The sequence below is a fragment of the Myripristis murdjan genome, chromosome 17, assembly GCF_902150065.1.
Source record: "Myripristis murdjan chromosome 17, fMyrMur1.1, whole genome shotgun sequence".
NCBI classification, from domain to species: Eukaryota; Metazoa; Chordata; class Actinopteri; order Holocentriformes; family Holocentridae; genus Myripristis; species Myripristis murdjan.
The window spans coordinates 14,926,594-14,954,293 of NC_043996.1; the positions used below are offsets into that span (position 1 = coordinate 14,926,594).

Here is a 27,700-nt window from a genome sequence, read left to right on the forward strand (position 1 = left end):
CCAACTTGGTGTGTTTGTAGATGAGCCATGTTGCCCTGAGTACATTGGCAGCTGTGTTCTTTACCGTGACACGAGGATGGGGATGACAGGAGCACACGAGCGTTCTTGCCAGTTTTTACAATTCACAAAGCTGACATTATTCTCTGACGGCACTAGAAACATATTCCAAAAGATGGACAAAACAGAATCTAGTCACAAAATCTTAGGAGCACAAGGAAATCAGAAGCAGCGCTCCATAGTTACTCGGTGAAATGCTGAGTTACTCACTCGTTTGCAGAGTGTGTGTCCATCATGAAGTTGTGGACATTGCTTCTCAGCCTTGGTCAGCTCCAGCTTCCTGGCCACCACTGCAACCACACAGTGCAGTGCAACCAGCTCCCTGTGGCACAAACACATGGTGAGGCCCAATTTACCTCAGTCACAACAATGTCACTTTGTTAATGACCTTGTGAGGTGGCACTACTACAGGAACAAATAATGAATAAGAGGAAGGAGCAAAAGCTTGCCTAAACCAGGTAACTGGAGCTATACATTTGTGTCATGTTGCCTCATCACTCATGTAATACAATGCACATACTCATCTCTGAAACATTTAAAAACTAACAAACATTTAAGCCACAATACAAAATTGTATTTTATAGCTTTGGTGTTTAACAATGCTTAAGTTTTCTGAAATGTCTGCAAAGCGCTGCACTGAGTGACTTAAAGTTTATTTAAAGAATACTGGTTTCATGTTATCCAGCATGAACTATGACTATGCACCAGGCACTTACAGGCTTTTTTGACTGCTATTCTGAAAACGATGCCTGTCTAATATGGACAAAATTTATTTAAAAAAAAAAAAAAAATTGAGTTTAGGGGTAAAACCAGAGGTTTTTGAGGGTAAGTCGATTGAGATGTATTTTGTCTCTGTCCGTAAAGTTGGAATAGGTTAGGTATGAAACGAACAAACAAACAAAATCAACTCAGAGGCTTGTGTGAAAAAATTCCAAGCAGGAGTGGGAATGATAAAAGGTCAAGTAAATTTGCTGTAGAATTCAGGTTTGGCATTGGGAAAACTTGATGACAATTAAAAACATTGTAATTGCTCAAAGCTTTTTGCTACAAATACATAATTCACTTCTATTGCCTCACAGATTGTCGCTAAATTCTTTTCACGCATCAGCAACAGTATGTCTGCGGAAACTGCTGGTGTTAACTTAGACAGCTGAATGTCACTTTATCTCGCAAACAGTTAGGGCTGGGCAATATATAGCTATTATGTCAATATTGTAACATAATATCAATTTATTGGCTATATATCGTCTGGGGTTTTGGATATTGTACACTGTCCACTGGTATGTGTGTCATTGCTGGTTTTACAAGCTGCATTAAGGTGATGTAATTTTCTGAACTCATCAGACTTCTCTTGCCTTTACCCACTTAGTTTTTATATAGGCACTAATGATGATTATTTAAAAAAAAAAAAAAAAAAAAAAAAAACTCTTTGTGTAAATATTTAACAAAAACTCATTGGGAAAACCTGACCACAATATTGAAAACTGACATAATTAAAAATCTCATTGTGTAAATATTTTGTGAAAGCACCAATAGTCACCCTCACAATATCGTCACAATATTGATATTGATGTATTTGGTCAAAAATATTGATGATATATGATATTTGATTTTGTCCATATCGTCCAGCTCCACATACAGCTGATGGAAGGCAACATATTGTTTAGTCAGCTACATAAATTAAGCTAGGTTGCATTCAGTTACCATGGTAACTAATATTGTAGAGTTGTAACTATTGCAGCTAACACTGAACGGTTGGCTCGCTCAGGCCCTTCTCTCACAAAGCATTACAGTTGTTAAATCATAACTGAACATATTATGAGTTAATGAAGTATCTTACAGTCGCTTCAAACATGATTCAGCCAATCAGAGGATCCGTTGCATGAATAACAGTAAAACCATTCAGTCGTCTTGTCCAGTGAGAATGAAGAGGGGAACCTACCATAATCCCTGTAAGCAGACACACGCCTTTCCCACAGTACGTGTGTGGTACCATGTCCCCATAGCCAATGGAGAGGAAGGTAATCGAGATGAGCCACATGGCTCCCAGGAAGTTACTGGTCACTTCCTGTTTGTCATGATACCTAAAGTAATGAAGATAAGAAGAAGCAGGAGATACCCAATCAGTGAAACTGGACACCGCAACTGGAATGTGAGCATGCTGGAGGATGGAGCGGTGCTGTGTGAACCAAACAGGGGTGGTAGGTGGAGGAGGTAGAGATGGTGAGGAGGAAGAAACATGGCGCATGGTGTTTGACCTGTTTTGTCAAGCCTGCATGGCACACGATCTAAAAAAAGCAACCCAATCCATTCTGGGGAACAAAACTGGTGAGATAAAAATATATAGTCAATGGATTTGCAAGGAATGCTGTCATACATTCCTGTCTTTCTTTGGTTTGAAGTAAATTGTCTTTGAGGTAGTTTACAGGATATGCATGTTTAATGGGTGGGGAAATTAAAATGAGGTATTTAAAAAAAATTAAAAGTTACATTTTTTAAAAAAAAATCTGATGAAATGATTCTGAACCGAGTGATCTCCAGAGCAAAAACACTGAACACGTGTGTCATTTTCAGTGTGTATTATAAAAATCAACCAACTTTGGAGGATTAATGATATGAGGGAGCGTTTAAAAATGAGCACAAAGCCAAATCACTTACTCTTGCTGTGCATAAGCATAGAAATTACAGTTTTAGAAAACATGATTTGAATGACAAAGACACAAGCTATGTCGCTGTAAGTGACTGGATAGAGAGCGTACTGCGGGTCAAACTTGATTTGAATATGGCCACCCAACAAATGTAACATCTATGCATTCAAAAATGCATATACTGTGCCGTTAAATAAAAGTAGCAATTGGCCTGTTGGTCACATTTTGCTGCAAATCTTCCTCCGCAGAGTTTATGCTGCCCAAAAAGGTCTGGCAATGCAAATCATCACTTCAAACATGTTTGCTTAAAATAGCTAACAACCATGCTTGAATTATCAGTTCAAAAGCCCACAGTGCATAAGCAAAGATATTTCTGTAAAAAACACTGTAAAACTCCGCACTGATGATGTCATTTCCACACCTTTTGCAGCATGACAAGGTCCATGACAGAGGCGAACCTGCCTTATCCACCCACCCTCATTCAACTTTACTTGCCTGATTATTCCCAGTGGGCTGTCTAGGAGGAGATCAGACACGACTTCATTTTGGAGTTAAAATCAAATATCCATTCAACACTTTGAGACAACATCTCACTAAAATCCATACTGAGAGGACAATGTAAGTGGAGTCTAATTTCTGGGATCTTGCAAAGGCTTTTCTACAGAGGACTCTGGCTAGGCCAATAAATTGCTAATGACCAAAAACTATCCAGCGGTGACCCAGCATGTGGAATCAAAATGGCCTGAACAATCACTTCTAATTAGTGCACAAGTACAGTTTGAAGCACCTGGGGCCAGACCATGAACTCCTTGGGTTTTCTTTACGGAAAAAAGGCAAAAAAGCCAAAAAGCAGTGTGGGTTTTGCAGAAATGCCCACTCCTCTTTCTCCTCCAAGACAGTCCACCGTTATCAAACATCATATCTGAACTAATCATGCCTTCTGCAATTTAAAACTCCCACTCTCAAGTTTCTACTCATGCTCAAAGTCAGGGGAAAAAGACAACTCTTCGCACTTTTTTCCCTCGGAATGACAAAAAAGTGTATGGTCTGTGGGATTCAAGCTTCTTAAATGACATGCAGGAAGCAGTCGGTACAGTACCATGCAGGAATAAAAAAGATGTCCGCATCCTGCATGCTGAAAAGCCAGTATATTGAGAGCAGGGGAGCGATGGGAAAACCTGGGGTCCATTTGGAGATGAAAACCATCTCTGACAAATATTGCAGTGTTAGCAAGTGGAAGGGGACTGTACATCTTCTCGGACGGGCTTTCATTTGTAAACAGTGGGGTAGGATTGGACGAGTTACAAAGGGAGAGGCTCATTGAATTTGACACCCCTGTCTCTTTTACCTGCATCCCAACACTTCACCAGCTGCCCTTTGATGGCTGCCAGGGGGCTACACTTGATCAGCTGGCTAAATATTATAATTACAAGTGACTAATATGTTAATTTCATTCAACTTGTCATCAAAGTGGGCAGAAAGTGAGTCATGCCTTCAAGACAGGCAGAAATTTCTAGAAATGCTGCACCTTTTAATACAGTGAACAATGTGTTACAGTATAATACAGCGGCTTCCACTCTGTTCCAAATATAACCCATAAATAAGAATGACAAAAATTCTCTTAACACCTCTTTTTTTCTTTCTTTTTTTTTTTTTTAGCAACAGTTTGTTACGAGAAACATTCAAATATACAATATTGTTGTATGTTTCTCAATGAGGGTATGGCACATAATTATCTTTCTAACATAAATATTTCCATAATTCTGCCCTCTGAAAAAGGACAGCAATATGGGAACAGAGACAGAGGCTGGGGAGCTGATCAATAGCATTTTGAAGCTCTCAATATACTGTGTCAAGTTTTGGAATAGCATGGAGAAGAGCTGGCACCACTTTCAACCTAGTCCAGGACAAGATGTATAATGTCAGTATACAGTTGTCTCCCACCCTTTTAAATTCCTCCTGACGGATACTCGAGACGGAAAGCACTTTTTCCGGCATCGCTTTCTCAAACATTCCAAGAAATTACATTATTTAACCTCTACTGTATGATAGAATATGATAATTTACATCCAAATGAGCTCTGAAACTTGGCTTTGGTGTATGCTTTAGGGGTGGGTGAGGGGTAGAGGAGGGAGTACAGCATGATTCACACGCTCAGAAACACAGGACAGATAAATTAGATCCTCTAAGGGCTCATATACCTAATTACACAGGCACAAACATCTTAACAGTGGTATTAATCAACACAAAACAACACATACTATTTATCATCATGTGGCATACAACATAAAATCAGCTTGCTATACCAAATCATCTTCAAATTGATGATGATTGAATTGACTGTTTGCACTAATCTATTTGGAGTGACCTCTAAGTTGCTGCCCTGCTTGTTCCAAAAGGTCAGGTTCAAATCAATGGCGGGACATTAGGACTTTAACGGCTTTCTGTTTCCTCGCCCTCATCCCAGTGTTTTAACCCGGCCCGTCTCCTTTTGCATTTTTCAGACAGATGGTGGGTCCTGAGGACACATTAAGTAGCAGTGGCTGACTGTACATCCTCTGAATGACTGAGAAGTGGCTCTCGACCGTTTTGTGAGCTCTTAAAACAAAGCGATGCCTACTCGCGGCCCCGTGTCACACGCTGCATTATGCAGTGAGGTGAGCAGGCCACCTAAAGAACCACCACCTGTTCAGGTTATCCGAAGAGAGCGGAAGCGAGGGCAGCTGGACGTGTTGGTAGATCCTCGCAGACGTTTCGCTTCTTCAGTTTTGACTGACCTGTCCTGACCTGTGTGGGATCGTTATCCAAGTCACTGATACCACTGGCGTGTTAGAGCTCCTCACTGGTGTGAAAACTCAGGAATCCCCACCAGTCACTCAGAGCTGAAGATGTGAAACCTCTTCTAGGATCTACAAACATGTTCAGCTGCCCTCGATTCAGCTCTCCTCGAACAACCACAACCTGGATGACTGAGGATCTTCACGGACATTTTGGCAGGTTGTTTCATTTGCTTAATTATCAGAGGAGACCTTGTGTTTTAAATCTACTCAGTATTTCACAAGAAAACAGGACAAAAGTCAAATTTGACTGAAAAAACATGTTAATTTTGCAGACTAAAAATGTTTTTTTCTTTTCCGTGTCCTCATCATCTTTTAAATCCCCCGAAATGATCCCATGAGATCACCCCCAGATTGAGAACCACTGGACTAGAAAAAGAGACAAGAATGAGGGATCGAGCCCCCCACCCACCCCAATTGCCGCTCACACACTCACACACACTCACACACACACACACACACACACACACACACACACACACACACACACACACACACTCTCTCTCTCTCTCTCTCTCTTGCTCTCAGATTCCATGAGTAATATATGGAGGGTTTATTCAAATCATACTCATTTCCATTGTAAGGAGAAAAAAAGTTAGCTCACATACATCATTCAGTATTTCACAAGTATAGATATATGCCGACTAGTAGAATCGTTATTAATTTAAATGGTTTCCATGGCAACTTATATTTTCATGTCAGCGATCATTTTGTTGGCATCGGTGTCACGTTTCTGATGGTGTTTCATTTTGCAGTGAATCATCTCGTTGATTTGAAACCTGTCAAACCTACGTGACAGAAGTACAATATTTTAATTCAAGGATTATATAATTTCAACACGTTCTTCCAAGGAGGGGAGAATTGTTGTTGATATCACAAGGTAACTGTTACTACTATGCTTAAAAATACACATCCAGTAGAAAGACATAAGTGTATTATTCTACTGATATAGACAAATCCATGCAGAATCCGATTCGACTGTAAAAGCTAAAATAATTCAAACTTCTTCTAGGAAATTCCACACGTGATCACATCATTACCATCCTCACAGCTTACCAAACACTACAGAGAAGCAAACGAGTGTCCACATGTAGGACGTCCGATTAAAAACATACTGCTGAACAATCTGTAGCTATAGTCTGTGTACAATAACAGCATAAACAGCAATTCCCCTCTTTTGCCCGGATTTTGGTTTCGCATCAACAAAAACAAATTAAGAAGATTTTTCGACGAGCGTAAGTCTTGTTGATATAAATGAATTTGAGCACTGACTGAGATTACTTGGGGACAAATATGTTGGGATGCTCCTTGGGGAGTGTGTTAGTTGCAGTAAACATGAGCAGACAGGATTAAACTCAAACTGATGATGACCTAATTAAAAAAACCGCAAACCTAATAGTGTTTTCAAAGCACAACCAAAATGCAAAGCAAGCAAGCAGCAGCAGCAACAACACACTGCACATGGACTCTAGCATGTTTCTGCGTGTTATGTTATGTTTCCACGATGATAAAAAACAACAACAACAACACTATAGCTGCTTCCCTGTTGGGACACTGAAAAAAAAATCATGATTGTTTAAACTATTAAAACTGTTCTAACAAAGCAAAGGGCTAGTATCTGAGGCGGGAATGGAGGCAGACCTAGTTAGGCGTTTTGACACTTTTAATTGATTTCTCAAGCACCAGCAAGCCTGTTTAATTCAATTTTACAATGTGTTCTCTCTGCGTATGTTTGCCCCACATGAGGGTAACTTCAGGTGACATGACGTGAGTTTCCGGGAGGGGCAGAAAAAGCGGTAGCAAAACACAGCCGGTCTGTGGCCGATACAATTTTTTTTGTTGTAAAGATTTAATCTTTAATGGATTGTTGAACGTCTCCATGGTCGAGAGGCTGGAAACCACAAGTTGTTCACAGAAGTGTTTGAAAAGATAAACGAAGCCAGAATCCACCTGTTCATCGATCAAATCACAAAGCGCTGAGAAAGTTTGAGGGCTGCCTGTTATAAAGCCACAAGTCAAAACGGCAAAAGTGGTTCTGACCCAGACAGGTTTCATTTTGACAGTCTCATGGACGTCCTGATGGGAGAGCGGCGCTTGGTGAACATATATATATATATATATATATATACATTTTATATAAGTATATATTTCAGTTTTACGCTGATTAAAGGCTGTAGGGTATGTAAACATATATCTTATTGGACCACTTTATTTAGCGTCCATGTAAATAGTTAAGCAGGAATCTCTAATCAGAATGATTTCAATTGGGCTGAAGGGATATTGTCCATGTAACTGCAGCTACATGTCTGTACACTTGGTTTACATGGATTTGAATCAAACCCGTCAGTATCTAAAAACTGAAGAAATTATCATTGGCTGACATGCTTATAGACTATGAAAGGTCAATGTTTTGACAGGCTCAGTTGCTAAATCCAAAAGCTGGGACTACTCTGGACTTTTCGGCGTGCTCTCATGCAGTCCAGGAGGAGTTCAGGATGTCCCACGTCAGACCTGCCCAGCCTGACTTTTGTGAAATGCTCTGCACAGACTTCCCGAGAATACTAGTGAGATTTCACACAGTTAACTGCACCACCGAAGTGATGTTATAAAAGACATCAGGTGATACAGGCCTGTCCCACTAGCCCCTTTTTACACCGCCTCACATCCCTGCACACTTCCAAACTCACGTGTTAACACAGAGCGCTTCAGTCACTGCCAGAGTCCATAAAAACACACTCCATCATTCCAATCTGGACATTTGGATTCAACAAGTGACTTGTGGTTACAGAAATAACATAATATGTGTTCAAACTATGGCAGAAAGTTGTTGAGGTCATGCCCTTCCACATATGATTACTTTCTGGGATTGTGCAAAAGCAGTAAATATAGGAGCTTGGGAATAACACCAAATAGTATGTAGATATAGCCCAAGGAAAAGTATCTCCTGTTGAAAAATCCTTAATGGCATTTAAGAAAACATACAGTAGTATATCAGAGATCTTAATTCATCTGCTAATATATTGTAGCAAGAAAGAGTGAGCTTAATTAGATTACAAGCAACCAAACTAAAATATCGACAAGCTTACAAACCAATATACTAGGAAACAACATACCTGTTTCTGCAAAAAAAAGGTAACGCACACATCCTCCAACATAGTGACATCACCGAGCGTTCCCTACCCCATACCACCGATGGGAGCGTACTTTAGTAGCTTTGTGCAGCCAGTATGCTGTGCACTCACAAACACTCACTAGTTTCTACTGCTGCCTCAGACATATTATTCACTGTCTGCTTTGCGTTCTGGCCTTGAATGCCTAACACATCTTGTAGTGTTAAAGTTGACTTTGCAACAATCCTGCAGCCTCCAGCCTTTATCGGGAGCACACTAGGGTTTCCAACTCCACTGCCAACTCAGTGCACCTAAGCATTTTACCTTCATATGCCGCATTTTCTGTGTCCTTCCAAGGCATCATATAGTACGTGGCTCACAATACTGTATATACGCCTCAGACTATAACACTGAGTCTGGCTTTCAGGCAACACTGCAGGATTTACAGATGTCTCCCCAATCTCTGACCACTTTTAGCTGCTCCTCAAAGTGTCTGCCCAAAAAAAAAAGTTTAATATCATCCTTTTAGCTGGTGAATTTATCTCTAACCATTTGTTCTCAATTTCTACTGAGAGAGACTTGAGCACATGGTTTGTTCTGCCAGGTTATATCAGCCATAGGAGGGGCTTTTTCATCACCTGAAATACAAAGACACGTAGAATCCTTACCTATCTACTGGCAGAGATTTTGGAGAGATATTATTGGCTTGCACATCTAACTTGGTTTGCGTCCCTACCACCCAGAAAAACCACATCATCTTTAGAAATTTTCAATTTAGTCCACAGACTTCAGCTCTATCTATCTGCTTTGGGCACTTCCTGTTGAGGTATGGGATATTCTGCTGGATCTGGCTCCCATAAAAAAGAAGCCAGTTTGCTAGTTTATTGACAAGTTCACATGTTCCTGTTCGCTCAATGCAATGCCAGCTATGTTTCATCTCCAAAGCAAGTAACATTAGTCTGTGCCTGATGAATCCCAGTGTCTGAGACTTGGACAACAGACTCTCACGAAGTTTGGGTTCAGGTTTCTTGAAGTCATGGCTGCTTGATTAAATGTAGCTATGGAGACTGAGAGTGAGCGTGCCATCAATCGCAACTGAAGCAGGGAAGAATCTGTCGTCATCCAGAATGGAATTCAGCCCATGTTGGACGTATCCAAGCAGAAAGTCACAAGGACACCGTCCAAATGTGGCTGAATCAATATCTGGACATGGACTACGGACTCTGTGTTCTTGGTCCCTTTAGTGCTTGATATAACATCAGGTATTGTAAGAGTCTTCTGTTTTATTGGGTGTCTTCAGTTGCATTTGCCAGCATTTATAATCACACAAGTTGAGTCTGACATTGCATTTTAACCTACTAATGTTGGCAACTTGAGGCTCACCACCCAGATAACATTCACAGATGGCTAAATTCATGGTGGTCCTAGTTAGGTCAATGGGATGAAGCAAAAACTGTCCCTCTTCCAAAGAACGATTCTGTAAGAAACATCAAGACAGCAAATAGCCTCATCCAAATAAGTAGGAATCAAATTGTTGCAGACACTAATTACTGGCCCTGGCTGGTCAAACACCATGCCTACTGCTGAGGCCAGAAATTACACTAAGTGGCAAAATAGTGGTCCAACGACTGGAGCTGGTACCAGCAAAATATCTTGTATTCTAGAAAACATCAGGTGCATTTTGGTAGCCACTGGAAAAAAAATCTGATGGGATGACATTTGTAAGGAACTTTTGGCTCTTCCACCTGCCTTTGAACAAATGGCAATACTTGTTCAGTTCATGATCCTCAATGCAGATCACATCTTGAGTTTGCATTATCACTTTCACGTTCCCCTATTACCAAAACATACGCTGTGAGCACTGTGCGCTGCTTTGCCCATTAGGCTGCAGTTGTCACCATGCATCGGGAACAGACATAGTTTGCAAACACAGGTTATTAGTAGATCAAGTCATCAAACCATGAAGAATCCGCTCGTCCCTGTTATTTCAATCGCTATGTTCATAGAATTCATGTCAGGAATATAAATGCGACTTTCAAGGGAAATTTGTGAAAGATTTAAATGAATAAATCATGCAAAGTATTTTGAGGTGGCCTAATGTCAGCTATTTCAATTATGTCAGTTATCACAGTTATTTCCCTCTTTGTTTCTATTGTTTCCCGTTAGACACTATTCAGCCAATGCACTGCCTGACCCACAGGGCTTGGTCTTAGCCTGGAAGGTTGCAAAATCCACTTGAATATTTCATGTAAACCACACACTTGTTGTTGGTGTGAGCAAGTTCAAGTTCCACTGGTGTGCGTATCACAGGTAAGGCATACGGGTGGCCTGCTCTTGGCTGTCATTGTCTGTATATCTGGTGGCTAAGCGTTGACACTCTGTATGTCAGACGCTGGGAGTAGACGTGGTTGACGAGTAACTCAAGCCTGTTAATCCATTGCGGTGCAGCGAGGGAAAGTCTGCTAAACTTTCCGAAAGCTTGTTCGCTACATGGCCTACAGGTCCTCACCGGAGGAACGAGGTGAGAAACTGCAGTCTCACATCGCCTCGAGAAAGAGTGTTTTGTTTCAGATTAGCACAGAGAGAGAGAGACGGAGAGAGAGAGAGAGAGAGAGAGAGCGAGAGAGAGAGAGAGCGAGAGAGAGAGAGGGAGGGAGAGAAAGAGAATTAGATAACAGTTAAAGAGAAAGGATTGAGGACCAGGGAGGCAGGCAAGGCATGCATGCAAGTGTGTAACTGAGTTCTGGTTGGATTAGGCCTGCTTGTTATGGATAAGGGGAGGCAAGGGGAAGGGGAATAAGTAGTGGGGAGAGATGAGGAAGAACTGCAAAGCATGCCACGTTGGATGGGTACAGTAGTAGGAGATCTGCAAAGGATCAGTCAGGAGTAAGAGAGAGGGAGGGAGCCTTATGATAGTGAGGGAGAAGCCAAAAGAGCTTAGTTAAGGAGCTTAGTTGAGGTAGTTTAGCTCTGAAGATGGGCTGTATCAAGAAAAGAGGGAAAGGGGGCCAGTGACCAGTGTTAAATCCATCTACTGTAACCATTAGCATTCGTACCAACTCCACCCTCCCTCCACCCCTCCATCCCTCTCTGTCTCCCTGGTTGTGTGTCTTTCATTCCCCCCATCTAGGCATTTTCCAGATAGACTCCGTGCTCGTCCAATCTCACACCGTACTACTCTTTGATTGGCTCAGGAGCGTGGTCAATGTGGCAGTGTAATAGCGCATAGAGATATATATAGATATATATATATAAAACAGAAGATACACTTACAAAACTCACACACAGCACTTTGGGAAACAAGCGCCTCTTTTTTCCCTTTATTGTCCTTGGAGTGATGGGATTGAGAGGTAAACATGAAAACTCCATGCTGTTTCGATGTTTACCAGAGGAGGGGGACGAGGGGGGATGACAACATTCATTTCATGGATGTAAACTAAAACTGGAGACACTGCAGTCACCACCGACAAAGTCCTCCTGCAAGAGTGTCTCCATTTTAGAAACTGTGCAAGAATGGAAAGCAACACCCTCACTCACCTCCCTATATGTAACTCTCATTACTCATTATATATATAGTCGGCAATAGGAATCATGCTGTGCTGGATAGTAAAACATCCTCAACCGCAATCAAATCTGACATTAACATTTGTGTAGTGCACGAAATGACTTGACATTTCTCCTCTCCTTAAACATTACAGGAGAGATACTGTCTTCATTTCTGGAGCAAAATGAATCATCTAGGGGTTGAAGCAACAAAAGTCTGTGGTAGACCATTACAACATTGTTCAATTAATTTTGTGAAAGGAGACACATAATGGGATGGTAATGTGTGTGAGCACAAAGAACTAAAAAGCTTTTGCCCCTCGACATATCTTTGGAGTAGCTGCTAAAAAGACTCGGTACAATATGGATCTATAACAATTGCATAAGGAAAGGGAGTAAAACATAATGAGAAAAGACAAATTGCCCTCTGGCACGCTCGTGAAGGTGACTTGAAGGAGCTGCTCCATTTTAGCACAAACTCCCTCCTCCTCCTTCTCCTCCTCCTCCTCCTCCTCCTCCTCCAGCCCTTACCGACCTAACACAAAACAGTTAACAAAGAGACGCTTGCTTCAAAGTGCTGCTTAAACCGTAGGTCTCTGCTGTGCTCCTAGCCACTAAAAGCCTGGATGAAAATTATGATGAAATCTTGTTGTTTTTTCTTAGCAGAAGGATGGTGCCACATTCATGCCAACTAAAGGGCCTACCTAATCCTCCTTTGGCATACTGAGTTTGAAAAAGATCATAGGTTAATTGTTTTAGGGGAGGGCTGCCCCTTCTCCCACTACCACCCACCCCCTCCCCAACCCCACTCAGGGCAGCAGTGGCGCCAGCTCGGTGCAAAATGATAGGTTGGTTTTCCACGGCTAGAGAACGAGGACTCACATGGTATCCCTATGGAGCAGCATAGTGGGGAAATAGAAAGTACAGCAGAACATTATACAAACACACACGCATGCGCGCACACACACATACACATGGGTGCACGCACACAGACACACACTCATAGGCACTGATGTTTACACGTGCTCACAGTAACATAGAGACACACACACACACACACACACACACACACACACTCAAAGCCACTCATCTGAACACGCAAACATGTTATTCTGGAACTGAAACCAAAAGACTAACAACATGCACTGCTAATGGACAGTGTTTGGCACGGAGTGTGTTGGTGTGTGTTTGTGCGATGTGAGCAAACCACAAACCAATCTACTTTGACCCCATTGGACATTCTGTGTTTCTCATCTGTTTATCTGCTCAGGTCTTTCTTTTCCCCAAATCAACTCTAGGCAGAGTGTTAGGACAGTGTAATGTCAAGTACAGTTTGTATTATTCTTGCATGATCCATGTGGAATTCCCATTGTGTTTGATGAGACATTACAGTGGATGAAAAGGCCATCAAAAATCACTACAGCGCTCTATACTGCCTTTTCAAGGTGTTTAGCGAATCCATTATCCAGCTGACCCATTATATCGCACAGTTACACTGCAAAAAAAATCTCCATCTTAGCAAGTCATGTAGTCCCGTATTCCATGCTCAGGCCTTGTTTTTCTTAAATAAGTGAAAAAATCTGCTAGTGGGATGAGATAATCTCATTTGCTCCCAAAGCAGTTTCACTTGTTTGGAGGAATTTCTCTGGGAACAAGTACAAGCAAACAAGGCAGATTAGCCCACAAGTATCAAGGAAATGACATTTAATTCACAAATATTCTGGAAACAAGTTGATTAGCATTGGAAACAAGTGGGATTATCTCAACCCACTGGCAGATTTTTTCCACCTTTTTTTTAAAGAAAAACAAAATTTGAACACTGAATATGAGACTAAATGGCTTGTTAAGATGGAGATTTTTTTTTTTTTTTTTTTTTTTTTTTTTTTGCAGTGAGCATCTAAGTCCAAGAGCAAAAAAGAGAGAGACAGAGAGAGAGAGAGAGCAGCGGTGGCAAACAAATCTCAAATATGAAATAACTTAGTCTTTGCCGGATTATACAGAAACAACATTAACAAGGCTTATTCCATATCCAAACTGAATGCTCTTTTTTTCTGTTTTTTTTTTTTTGGTGAACTTGGGTGCCGGCTACACCTCACTGTCCTGCCTCTCCGTTCCAGTGGAGCTGGTGTCAAACATCAGCTGCTGTGTTCAGACCTTTGGCAGGTTCAAACCCACCAGCCAAGAGTTGGGGCGTGCTGAGGGTCCCAGAGGATCCAGGGTTGGGCGTGCGAGGGGAGGTGGTTAGTGAGAGGTGTTAACACAGGGAGGTCATGGACAGAGGTTGGGGAAGGGGGAGGGGCTTAGTAAAAGCAGGCAAGGTGAACTGTAGGAGAATAATCACACTAAGCAGTTGTTATTAGTGACTTACCGACTGACTGATTGCAAAGCCTATTTTCTGAGCTGCTATATAGCATTTACAGTGCAGCATGGGTACAGTATCATAATGGGTCTTCCAAGAACTGCTGTTGGATCCTCCGCTCTCCACCCACCCTACTCAAGTCCCCATTCCACTCCAACTAAACAAGATGACTTTAAAACATCAAAGCTGGCATTAACTTCTCATTTCCCTATGCAAATGCAAAATGAGAAAGGGAAAAAAAGCTTCTCACTTTTCCCTGCCTCTTTCATTTTCAGTGAGAATCCCTGCTGCCCCCTTGAGATGAAGCCTGATGTGCAGTTTTGGGGAGAAAACGGGTTAGGGGATCCTGGGGGCTGCTCCGCATTACCAAAACAAACCATTCAGCAAACAAACAATTAGACACTCATGAATTATGGACAAGCCATCTAAAATAGCAATAAAAACAAGGAGTAGGGAGTCGTGGAGTGATTGCTGAGCTAATGAAACGCAAGTCTGTTATTTTTTTAACACTCAGGCAGTGAAGCGTGGGTGTATGTGTGTGTGTGTGTGTGTGTTTGCCTTTGTATGTACGTGTATATTTGTTTGTGACCTAGGCTGGCGATTCCACACATTTCTGTGGACTAGTGGGGATGAGCGACGGAAAACAAGTAACACTGAGAAGCGCAGGACAAAATAGAGAGGAGAGAGTGAAGGAACAAAGGTGTCTATTATTCCACGACAGGTGATTGTGCATCAGCCATTTTGTTTTTACAACTGGTCGCCGTGAACATCCATTTCTTTTTTTTTTTTTTTTACCCCTTATATTTACCTCTCACAGACGCGCACGGTCCATGCAGCAATGATCCAGGAGGATATACTGAACACCAGCAGAACAGTTCCTGGACAGATGGTCATGAGGGTCTTCATGACAAAGCGCGTGTTGAAGTTGATCTTGTTGAGGGCGCCGATGCTGCGAGACGAAGCGTCCGTGAACAGCTTGCTGTGGAGTAACATGACCCTGCCAATCAGGTAGAGCCTCAGGAACATGGGGATGGAGAGGATGATGTCCACGTCGGCATCCGCCACCGATGGCGTGTAGGTAAAGGCCAGCCGCGCTGTCCAGGTGAAAACGTACTGGCCCGGGATGGGATGGATGGCACACACCAGCAGCTCCAGCACGATGAAAAAGATCCGCTCGTACGTCATGGCTATCCTCCAGTCATCCGCACCATTGTCGACCATGAACAGCTGAAAGAAAAGCGAGGCTTGTTTTACTTACATTTACTTTCCTTTATGCATTGATTTTCATCCACTTTTTTTTTTTTAGTGTGATGTCTGACATTTTGTCCCTTTCAACCAACTCATTTTCCTCTTTAAACTCCATGACCCATTAAGGTTATTCATGTCTGTCTTTTAGCTCTGTGACAAGAGGGGATGCTGTAACATTTGTTTGATGACTCAGACGCGTAATTACTTATTGTCATTTAGCCAACTATGTGGCATGTACTCACAGTAATTTTAACCCGAGCATAGTCACAACAAAATTATAGAAGTGCACTCAGGCACCAAAAAATAGACACAAAGCTTAAATACTATAGTGCAATATCAAGAATATGGAAAGGGTTACACACATCAAGAGGTCACACCGAGGACTTTTCAATTACATCTTGATGCAAATACATTTGGATGACAGGAGATAGAAATTCAGTGATTAAAGAGGATTATAGCTACAGTATATTCTCAAATTTGAGCAGTTTCCACTTGTGTCAAAGCATCATTCCACATTCAAGGTCACATATTCCTTATATGTGTACATTCTTAGATATAAATATGGCATATAAACATGACAAGTGCAGAATTATTATAACACGAAATATGTCCCACAGTAACTACCCTATTCTACATCGCAAAACTGAAGAGACTTAAAATTGTGTTACAGTCGTCAGTAATTAATTACCAGAGGGAAAAAAAATATTTAGGATCAGATGCTGTCATTTCAAGGTCCACTATACAAAACTGTGGAGGGCTGATTGACGTGAGGACCATTTAGACTCAGCTGGCAAACTCAGTCAGATTCAGACCAGCAATGAGACTCATGTAGACTCAGCGACCGACTACTGGACGTTTTGCAAATCCCGCCTTTAAAATATAGGTATTTTGTAGATATAAACTCTACAACATCTATATTAATCTATTTATTCATTCATTTGTTTTGATGTTTATTAGGTATGGACCGATGCATATACACTGAGCAGTTCATAAATATTCTTATTTCATGTATCATGCACATGCATCTAAAAAGAACAGAAGGATCTAATGGTGTTAACAGTCAAAGACAATAGACATTTAATCAAATTCAACTTCAAATTCAACACAAAATATCATGTTCCCCCAAAATCAGACATCCTCCTCCTCCTCTTCTTCCTCCTTCTCCTCCTCCACCTCCTCCTCCTCCTGATCATCATCATCATCACCATTATCATCATCATCACACTGAGTCAAAAAAAAAACAATCTATAATGGTGGAGTAATGAAAGTAAATGTTATTTTCTCTGCAACAGACTCACCTGGATTTCCCGGGCATGGTACATTATTATAAGACCAAGCAATATAACAGTGGAAAGGCTGATAAGGCATTTCAGTGCAAATGAGTACGAAGATTCCTATGGTGAGAGAAACAAAAACATGGAAGATATGATTAGAAATAGTCATATTCAATTATAAAACACCACATTTTTCATAGCAATAAAGCATATACGTGTTAAAAAAAGACAGAACACAGACTGAACCTCACTTCCTGGCATTTATTGTATTAGCTGCTATAATAGAGAAGGTGCACTTTCCCATGCTTGCAATGTCTGTATTCAGCTTCAACAGGATGCCATACAATACAATTACATTATCACTATAAGACCATTAATGCCTGAATCATATTCTGCAGCTAAGCAACAAGGTGAAATGAGGTAGCTGAGGGAAAAAGAAAAGCTACAGCTAAAGCTGGACAGCTGTCTTTAATACAACCTTTCATATTTTCTAGATGGAGAAAGCAAACAAGACTAAAAACAAAACAAACAAAACAAAAAAATCATCCTTACGAAGCTCATCCTTGCACTAATTTGAAAAACCTTCTGCTGCCATGACTGCCGTATTAGTGTGAGCTTCATATCCACACACAAACACATGCATACACATAAGTGCAGGTAAATAAACATAGCACACACACACACACACACACACACACACACACACACACACACACACAAATACACGGCACTTATTATTAGCCTAAAACTCTAACTGGGAACAGATAATGGGGTTTTACGCACAAACAACACCGTCAGGGCACTGTTGCTAAACAATTCAGCTGCAGGTGGAGGTGCAGCCTGAGATTATCTATGGATGCTGTTTCCCACCATCTAAACTACCAATTAATCAAACCCCAGCACTAACGGGGGACTCTCCGTTTAATGGTAGGTGCAGGAAAGGCAAAGCTAGCATTAGCAGGAGGCCACCACAGTGAGCGGCACTGGTGACAAATAGGCCAAACGGAATCTGGCGCTGCAGCCACACGCGTGTGTGTGTGTGTGTGTGTGTGTGTATGGGGGCCATAGATCTTGGAAATGAGAACCTGTACCACTCGAGTCCCCCTCTCTGTTGGTAAATGCCATTTGATAAATCAATTTAACAACCACGGTGTAAAAACGCCGCTATGCAGTGGGCTAATGATTGGAGGGCTGTTATGATAATCACGACACCCGACAACAAATGACAAAAACAACAAGTGGAAACATTTCTCATAATAGTCACAGTGATGACAGTGAGTGCTGCCCGATGTGACTCCGTCCTTTGGTGGTCCATATTAGATGATTTTTAGCTATCAACTAGATTGCTTTGCCCCTCAGGCCTGCGACATGTTCTCAAGACGCTCTAATGTCTGAAATTGTTTTGAGAAGTCCCTGGTGAAATAACATTGAGTAAACCAATTAATCCACCTGCCAGAGGTTCAAGGATTTTTCAGTCCCAGAGCTCGCAGCCTGTTAACGTGTTTCCCGCCTCCAGGGCTCAGATACCTTGGCTGAGCCTCGACTGTCTTGATGTGACATGTGAGATTGAAAATGGACCATCTAAGGCGCGCCCTGTCTTATGTGGGAGGAGCGTTGTGCCACTCGGCGATGGGAGGTCATTTCCATTTCAGCTGAGGTCAGACAAACCTACTGGCTTCCCTAAAACCCTATAAATTATCCTATAGATCAGTGGTTCTCAATCTGAGGCTCAGGGCTCCCTAGGGGGTCATGAGATCATTTTTTGGGGGGGTCGCAAGATGATTAAGACACAGGGGAGAGCAAAAACATCTTTAGTATGCAAAATTCTAATAATTTTTTTTTCAAATGTTACTCTGTTTTTCTTTTTACTTGTGAAACACGGAGTAATTTTAAAACACTAGGCCACCTCTGATAGATAAGCAAATCAAACAGCCTGAACAGGTGGTCATTCTTTAGGTGGACTGATCTCCACTCTGCGTTTGCAGTCTGTCACAGGGGGTCGCAACTAGGGATTGCTGTGTTTTAAGGGCTCACAAGCCAAAAAGATTAGAAGAGAAGTTCTGCTAGAAATACTGCTGCAGATTATATCATGTAACCAATTACAAATATCATCCAAACATACACCCACACTTGTAGGCTATATGATTTAAAAAAAAAAAAAAAAAAATCAAAGTATAGCACCAAAATGGGAAATATATCTGCCTTGCTTTTAAAATTAGAAACCAATGGGAGATCAGTTAGAGGCAGAAAGACAGTTTGATTTGATGGAAGGGGTGTGATTGTTCAAATATATGACATGTTTTCATTGGCTGAAATTTTTGCTCATGCCTACTGGTTCAGCATGAAGTCACCACTGAGGATATACTGTTTTCCAGGGTGTAGAAATAATGGGATTTTGATATAAAAGTACAAATTGAAATGTTGTAAATTCTTTGGTTTCTGTCGTTAAATATAAGATTCCTGGCTTGGCAAATTAGCTAACAAGTCGAACGAGTCCTTTTTCATTTCATTGTGATTTGAAGTCTTTACTCACACACAGACGCTGGACTGTAAAAGACTGTATGTTTTGCTCTCCAGAGATGAACCGCTTCCACAGACCCGTACTTGTGACCTATTACTACTGTGCACTGCAATGTCAGCTCCCAAGTAAACAGCCTAATAAATACTGTGCTACAACCATGTCTGAGTGCGCTGACACTGAGTGAATTACATTCTCCCCAAAATACCCTGACATAACAGAATTGATTGGCTGACACAGGAGGCCAATGACAGGTCAAGGGGTGGCGACCGGTTCACTGCGTCCGTGAAACCAAGCTACCCTGCTGATGGCCTCGCTCACCAGCTCCCCTGGCTTCGAGCTCGTTGGTTTGTCTGGACTCAGATCAGCAGTAAAAGGTACTGTCAGGCGGTTTGAAGCATCTGACTCTTCTTCCCCATCTTTTATTTCTGTTGACCTTTCTCTTCATCACCACTTGTCTTCATCGCCCTCTCCCCATTTTGTCCTCTCTGTATCTTATTCCAAACCCCTCTATCTCTCTCTCACACTCTATTTCTTCCCATCCCATTTCCCCCCTTATCCCTCTCTCAACCTCTCTGTCCTGCTGCGAGGAAGTGATTTTAGATGCTGGCTTCAAAGGGAATGACAGATAGCCAGACTGCCAGCCGTAGTGGAACCAGGGCTTTAGCTAAACTTCAACCTGACGCTCATAATGAACAAGCAGCTTCTCAATACTCAGGAAAAATCCAGCTAGTGAAAAAGCCTGCCAGTCTTTAAGGGGAATGTCATAAAATAGGATACTGCATAAGGTGAAATTTGAAATTCAGTACAGACGTTATGAAATCTCTGAGAATTAATATTCCTGTTTATTTATTTATTTACTTAGTGCAACATCCCCACACTGTTTGAAATAATTTATGTCAATGTCTGTCCTAACAATCTCTCTAAATAAATTTGACAGCAACAGCAGCCACACAACCCCACACAAATCGTTGTCAAACATTAACAATGGCAATGACAACATACAATTCTTTGCATCTCCCACACACACACACACACACACACACACACTTAAATGATCAACCCACCTTAGTGTAAACCCCCCATGACAGTTCTGTCTCCGTCACCATGACAACAATCCCAAACATCCCAAAGATGAGTGCGTAGTCGCTGAGCCTCTTTCGCTTCTCAAACAGCGCCCTCCGGTGGCCAAGCTTGTAGCCAATGTCCTTGTTCTTCTTCTGCGGCGCCCCACCTCCACCGCCCCCCCAGCCACCCTCCCTGACCAAGCTCTCGTTGGATGCCTTGCTGGGGTCCTCGCCGCTGTTGCCCTTGGACACCACCACCTCCAGGCCAGAGCTGTGCAGCGTCTGTAAGGGCTGCGTCTCCGAGTCAAGCTCCGCGAGATTGCGGCGCGACGAGGACGCCAGGCTGCCCACTAGTGGTCTCACCACGCCGCCATTGAACTTGCAGGTGTTCATGGCTATCTGAGGGAGTCGGCCGCTGCTCTCGAGAGGGAGGGCTTGGATCCAGCATGGCTCAGCTTCTTCTGCTCAGTTGTGGCCTGCACACAGGAAGCAGAGAAAGAGAACTATGATACTATCATGCAAGAACGGGTGCAAACCAACACAATGTCGAAAAGACACACAGGTATACACTTTAAATAGCACACTGATGTGGGAGGTTATATCTCTGTGGCGCTTGAGAGCGCAAAGAGAGGGAGGGATCTTACAAAACAAATTCGGTTATAAAAGCAGACAGATTTAGTGCTCACCAGGACATGTGTCCAAACACAGGAGCCAAAATATTGGAGCCTTACCATAGTGTTACTTTCTGTTGCTCTGGTTTGAAAGGCTACAGTACTCAAGGCCTCTCTACTCACGCACCATATCCTACTGAGTAGGTGATAGGGAAGGGAATTGTTCATTTAGCACAGCTTAGATCCATGTTGGCGCTACAAAAGCGAGTGAAGTACATTTCGAAGTGAGTATAGGAAGGAATTGCACTAAAAGAGTCAGAAGCGTGCCTTGTGTTCTTCCTTTATTATAAAGTATGTTGCATGCATATCAGCTTTCCCTCAAGAAAGGGACATCAAGATTGGATGGCTCAAAAAACATATAAAAAATGAATGGCCCTAGATGTATAAATAAACCCATATAACCAATAGTGGACCCTACAAAGTGCAGAAAATTGAATCTTTGCGCTGCACAAATTTAGATATGAATGATTAATGCTCGGCGTGACCCTGTTTCCTGTCAGAGAAACACTCTTCCCTGCAGAGATGAGCAGTGGGCTGTCCGAAAGAGGAGAGAGAAAAGGGAAGAGTGGACCCTCTTAAATCAGGCATGCCGCAGAGACCAAATGTGAGATTCTGCCTATTCTGAAGATGAAAAACAAGAGCAAGCCTTCGTTTGCACAAGCCTCAAAGGATACTGTATACTGTACATCCCCTCTCTGTTTGGGTGAAGGGTAAACTTAGGGGCAAGGAACTTTCAAAAACTGCACTGAGATAAAAAAAAAAAAAAAATTGTCTCACAAATGATAAGAACCAAAACCAAATTAGACATGCAGTAAAATCTGTCCTACACAAGTGTAAGCTCAACAGCACAGGGTTTTGAGTGCATTTGTTAGCATTCAAATAGCAAAATAAACCAACAAAATGTGACTATATACAGCACATCACACAAAGGTGATTTCTAAATGACTTCATCTGGGAGAAAAATAGCTTAACCGAGTGAAGCCTAAAAATTGGAGAAGGGAAGATCCATTGTTCCAAGGAAATGTGGACCTGAATCAGCGTCCGTGTGGGTGGTCAGGCTTTGTGCTCTCCTCAAAATGGAAGATTCTGATCCACTTTAAGACACAAAACTCGTGTTGACGTACCTAATGAAAAGATGTGAATAACAGATAATAATCAAATGTAAGAACAAGGTGGCTGCTTTTGTCACCAGCTCTCATTATGCAGGCTATTTATATACTGTAATTCACCTGCAGAAAATTTCCTGGTGAATCAGGTCCAGAAACGAAGACCATTTATTGATGTTTTCAGCTGCTTTAGGCATTTGGGCCAGTCAGTTCCTTCCTTGGTGATGCAGAGAAAAAATGTTCAATCCATGCAAAGGCAGGAGAACAGTCATCCCAGAAGCATCTATCTGCCTGTCTATCCCCTGCCCTTCAGAGACTCAGGCAGATTATCATAATGGGTTATGAAAACTTCACATGGAACAGTGCTTTTTCCGAAACAAGTCGGGGGTGTGTGATAGCACTGCTGGCCCTTTTTATTAGGCTTGACAAAGCATGCCTAATGCCTTTAAATGTGCTGGTGGGAATAAAGAAGGACGGCCCTAATGGAAATTTACTAAGTCCAGTCCTGTGATGCTATCGCCTTGCGCATATTGTGGTTCCATGAGAACAGGACTAAAGGTTAAGGATTAGTGCAGCCCATAGTGTTTCTAATCCCCTTTACTGTATTAAATAGCTTTTTAATCGGTGCCATTAGGACCCCTTTACAGTCTGAAGACTGTGCAGTGAACTTTAGGTTTGAATGACAGGAAATAGAAATAGATGCTGATATGGCAGGAACAGTCACAACGATGTCCTTTAATCAAGGATCAAAGAAGAACAGAAAAAACAAGGAAGTTGACTAACTAGCTCCCTTGCTACTGCACTAGTTAGCACAGAAACCACTTCCAACTACCTTTTGGAGCAACGGATTGAAAATAGCACTTCCCTCATGTGCTAAATTTTGCAAATGGCCGGGGAGACAATCTGTGCGTTATCTTGCAGCCTTATGTTGCCCCAACCAGCTGAAAGTTTGGGTTCTTGCAAATGTTTTTTGCAAACTATCTTAGTTCCTCCCCATATCGCAGAATTAGAGTGGTGCTATTACAGTATACCGCAAAAACATTCATCTTAACAAATCGTTCAGTGTTCAATCTCAAAATCTGCCAGTTGGTTGAAATCATCACATTTTTGTGTCATTTTCTTGATGCCAGTGGTATGATCTGCCTTGTTCTCATTTTAATTCATTATACGTTTTTCCTTAAAAAAAAAAAAAAAAAAAAAAAAATCCTGAATAAAATTAAAGTGCATTGGAAGCAATTGAGATGACTTCATCACAATGGGAGATTTTTCACTTGTTTTAAGAAAAAAAATATATGTTTTTTTTTTTTTTTTTTAAATGTAACATTCGACAAAAGCCAACAACTATTCTCATAATTCATCTTGAATTTACCCTAAATACATTCCCAGCTGTGAAGAGAAAGCCAGAAGCCAGTATTTGGCTTTCCGATGAGTAATTACATGATCGATCAAAGTAATGAGGCCATGTTGTGACTGTCATGGGCTCACATAGGAACCTAAGAGGTAAATGGAGAGTGTCCCATGAAAGCTTGCTCCAATAACGCAAAACGAACAGGATTGATGATGGACACCAAGGGAGTGGGGCTGCTGTTACATCCTTGGATTTAGTTACCTGTTTGTGGCGATCATTCTTCACTGAACCATCTGGGGACAGATCCACTAATGTGCAATAGCACTCTCAGTCAATCTGTGTGAGTATTTACTGTATGTATAATAGCACATATGTTTCAACATGCCTATACATCAGGGGCAGAATTTGCACAGGCAGGAAACATATGCCTTCGGCTTATTGTGAGTGTGAGAGACAGAGTGAGAGAGGGCCAGACATGCATGCAAATTGAGTGGAGAGAAGTAAGATATAAGTTATCAAAAGTTGTATAGGGGGAAAATCTACATAAGGAGTGGCTATTTTTCTCTGTAAAATTAAAGAGTTCCTCACAGACTTTGTAACAGAAGTCCTCAGATCACATTCCAAAACCTCAAAGCGCTCAATCAATTCCATACGCTCTCCCACTTAGCCAGCGACACGAGGCTCTTTGCTATGCAGCGGCTGCTCCGTCCCTTTTCCCCATTTCTCCAACACCCTGACTAAAAAGTGCAGTGGAAGGGCACAGCGGGCCACCATTGCCCTTGTCGTCCACTGATGCCCCCCCAGAGGAGACACGACGAGGCTGCCTGTCCCCGCCGGCCGCCCGACGCTTCAATTTCATTGTGAATGGCACGCAGCATCCAGGCCCTATGAAATGGAGCCTCATAATCAAATTGAAAAGCCTCAGTGCAGAACAGTTTAAATGAAGCACTGCAACTCTCTGCCTATCTCCTCTCTCTCTCTCTCTCCCTCTCTCTCTCTCTCTCTCCCACCAACCAGCTAAAATCTAATAGAAAATCCTCCTTCTTTAGTGTATGGGGCTACTGTGCCGCAGTTTTGAAGACATACATACTCTAAAAATGGAATTGTGCATTGTACAATCAAGTGTGCGTAAGTGTGCAAGTCTGGGTGTGTGCGTTTGAACATGTTGGTGCCTGTCCGTCTAATTGTGTGTGTGTGTGTGTGTGTGTGTGTGTGTGGGGGGTGTCTGTGTGTGTGTTAGATGAACAAGCTGTACCTCAGCCAAGCATTGGATTAGGTCTGATATTGACGCAGACAGTTTGCAGCTATACGGAAGGGGAACAAGTAAAAATGGTTTGCAGGAAATGCGTGTGAGTGTGTGCATGCGTGCGTCATTGTGTGTGCATGCATGCATTTGTGTGCACAATCCATGAATAGCTCCAGGAGAGTAAAGCAAAAGTAGGATGACAAACAAGAAAGAACAAGAAGCAATGTAGAGATGAAGAGACGGAGGGAACAAGAAAGAGAGAGAGAGCGAGATGACAAAGAGAGAGAGAGAGAGTGAGAGAGAGAGTGAGAGGGAGAGTGAAGAATGAAAAAGAGGGAAGACAGCCCCCCGTGGGTGTCTGTGCCAGCCCCTGTAGTGATTGAGAGCTGTAGGCTGCAGCCTCCAGTTTGTCCCTGCACACAACATGCTGTCACATTTCTCTGACAGGCCAGCAGGCATCAGGGCTTCTCTGCTCAACCCCGACCAGCGTGTGGATCATTATGTTGTACTAATAAACACAGAGTTTACAGCCCGGCTTTCACCAGAGAAAATTCCCCATCACATCTCTTTGAGGGTTATTATTTCAAAACAATATTATTCATGAATCTGCTCATAACATCAAACATTTCAGCAATTAATGGCTTCATTTTGAAGTAATATAGATTGATTATAATGGTATTATGATGAAGAAAACCCCAACATATAAATAACTTATGTCTCTATTGTTTTTGGATGCTGCACTCCAAGGTTTCAAGATTTCAATTCCATCTTTCTGTGAGAGTGAAATCAGTGACAGAAATTAGTATCACTGATTTTTTTCCATGTTAAAATGTAAATTCTTTGTAGTAGAGAGGAATGACCCACTTTGTGCCAGGGTTTATCATCCTTTATTTCCTGTGTGTTTTTGCCTGGGATGTCTGTTGTTAAGAGGTACTCATGAATGCTCCTCTCTTTCAGCAGGATCACAGGCTTGAGTAGTTGTACTCACAGTAATTGTTCCAGTGAGACAGGACAGGCGATGCACAAAGAGTTTTCACAAAATATTCTCACGCTGATTTCACATGTCTGGCACAGCCAGGGAGTGTGTGGACAACTGCTTGCAGTGCAGTGAAGTGAACAACTGATTTGTGTGTGGGACTTGACTGCACAAACAGTTTGGGTCAGAGCATCAAGACTGGAACAGATCACACGGATGTAGGCTGAAGCACATCAAAGGACCATACCAGTCCCATTTTGACTTCTCGTTAACGTGATCGTATCAGTCTGTCACAAATATTGGTTGCTTAAGTGGGAACAGGATATGCTTTAGATGCTTAGCAGTCAAAGCTGACTTACCTCTATTCACTCTTATTTATGTTAAAATGTGAAAGTGCAAGGAAGTAGGAAGTAAAGATTCTGCAGCACCCCCTGCTGGCGAGACCATGCCCTGCGAGGTAGTGACCTGTAGCTTGCAGAGCTTGAAAGCAAGTGCTTTTGGTGCGCTTGAATCCTCAAATGTGCTCAAAGAATCCATAGCAGCGCTTAGAGATGACGTGTGCCTCACAGAGAGGCCTGAAAATGCCAGAAGGTTTGATAAAAAACGTATGGCACTAGCAGCAAATCAAGAGAGGGCAATTAAAATGGCAACAGTGCACCTCTTAAAATATTGTGCGCATTTGGATGTTTTTTTGAGCGGTGCACAATGGACTTTTGGAAATGTTAAAACATCTATGTGGATATCCTACTACAGCACCACCAACTTAAACCACCTTCCCACAGCCGTGACTGCGTGAACACTGAAAGTTGGTAATTCCATTTTATGAATACTTGACTGTACTTTTACTGAAATTGCCATAAATCCATTAAAATCTGCGCACTCAAAAGGAGCTAGTTATACGGATGAAGTTATATGGCTGAAAGCTGCACCTTGGAGCAAGGAAACACGTTCATTGCACATGAACTAGAAACTGAGGGCGCACTTGCTATCCAGCCCAGCATACGCTTCAACTGAGTAGCTAGGCCACATATGTCTCACTGGAACACGCAGGACTTAACAAGTGGAGACAAAAATACAAAAGTGTTAAAAATTCTACTGTACTAGGAAATGCAAATTAGAGCAAGGGACATTCAGTGGGGCACATGCACAGTACGCATCCAGCCTGCGTCCTGTCAGGGTTGACGTTGTCTGGGTACAGCCAGAAAATGCCAAAGCGACACTCATGACAGTTGTATCGTACTTGATAATTAAGCAGCCATTTCGAGTTCTTGTTAAAGGTAGTTTGTGTTTATCCCGACGAAATCTATGTGTGTGAAGTAGGGGTGTACAGCCATTGCACTATTTGTATTCGGGTTCGGATTCGGGCTTTTAAAAAAAACTTTGGATTCGTTATTCGGATTCGGGAAGAAACCGGAAGTGGGTGCACCCACTTCCGAGACTTCCACCGTGCTAGTGAAACCTCAGATGGATGTGATTGGCTCAAAACACGCACCAACATGTTTTTTTATTACGTTTTGTTTTAATCTCTTGTAAGTGGCTCAAAATCATGCTCAAAACACGCATCCAAATGTTTTTTTTTTCTTTAGAAAAAAGCTCCCGAATAATGAGGAGAAACTTCGGACAGAAAAACTATTTGGGATCAAAGCATTATTTGTGTACTTCCGAATATCGTATTCGGGTTCGGGTACATCC

The 27,700-nt window shown here is 42.0% G+C and overlaps 1 protein-coding gene across 1 annotated transcript in view; it reads right to left on the reverse strand.

Annotated features, from left to right (window-relative positions):
- Nucleotides 1–21,069, reverse strand: part of kcnn1a (potassium intermediate/small conductance calcium-activated channel, subfamily N, member 1a) — a 30,827-nt gene extending 9,758 nt beyond the window's left edge. Inside the window, 8 exon segments of the mRNA XM_030073544.1 lie at nucleotides 1–65; nucleotides 268–308; nucleotides 310–357; nucleotides 359–379; nucleotides 2,000–2,141; nucleotides 15,363–15,781; nucleotides 17,101–17,196; nucleotides 20,662–21,069. Coding sequence (XP_029929404.1) covers nucleotides 1–65; nucleotides 268–308; nucleotides 310–357; nucleotides 359–379; nucleotides 2,000–2,141; nucleotides 15,363–15,781; nucleotides 17,101–17,196; nucleotides 20,662–21,054 — 1,225 coding nt within the window. The 5' untranslated portion in view covers nucleotides 21,055–21,069.
- Nucleotides 21,070–27,700: the final 6,631 nt, after the last annotated feature.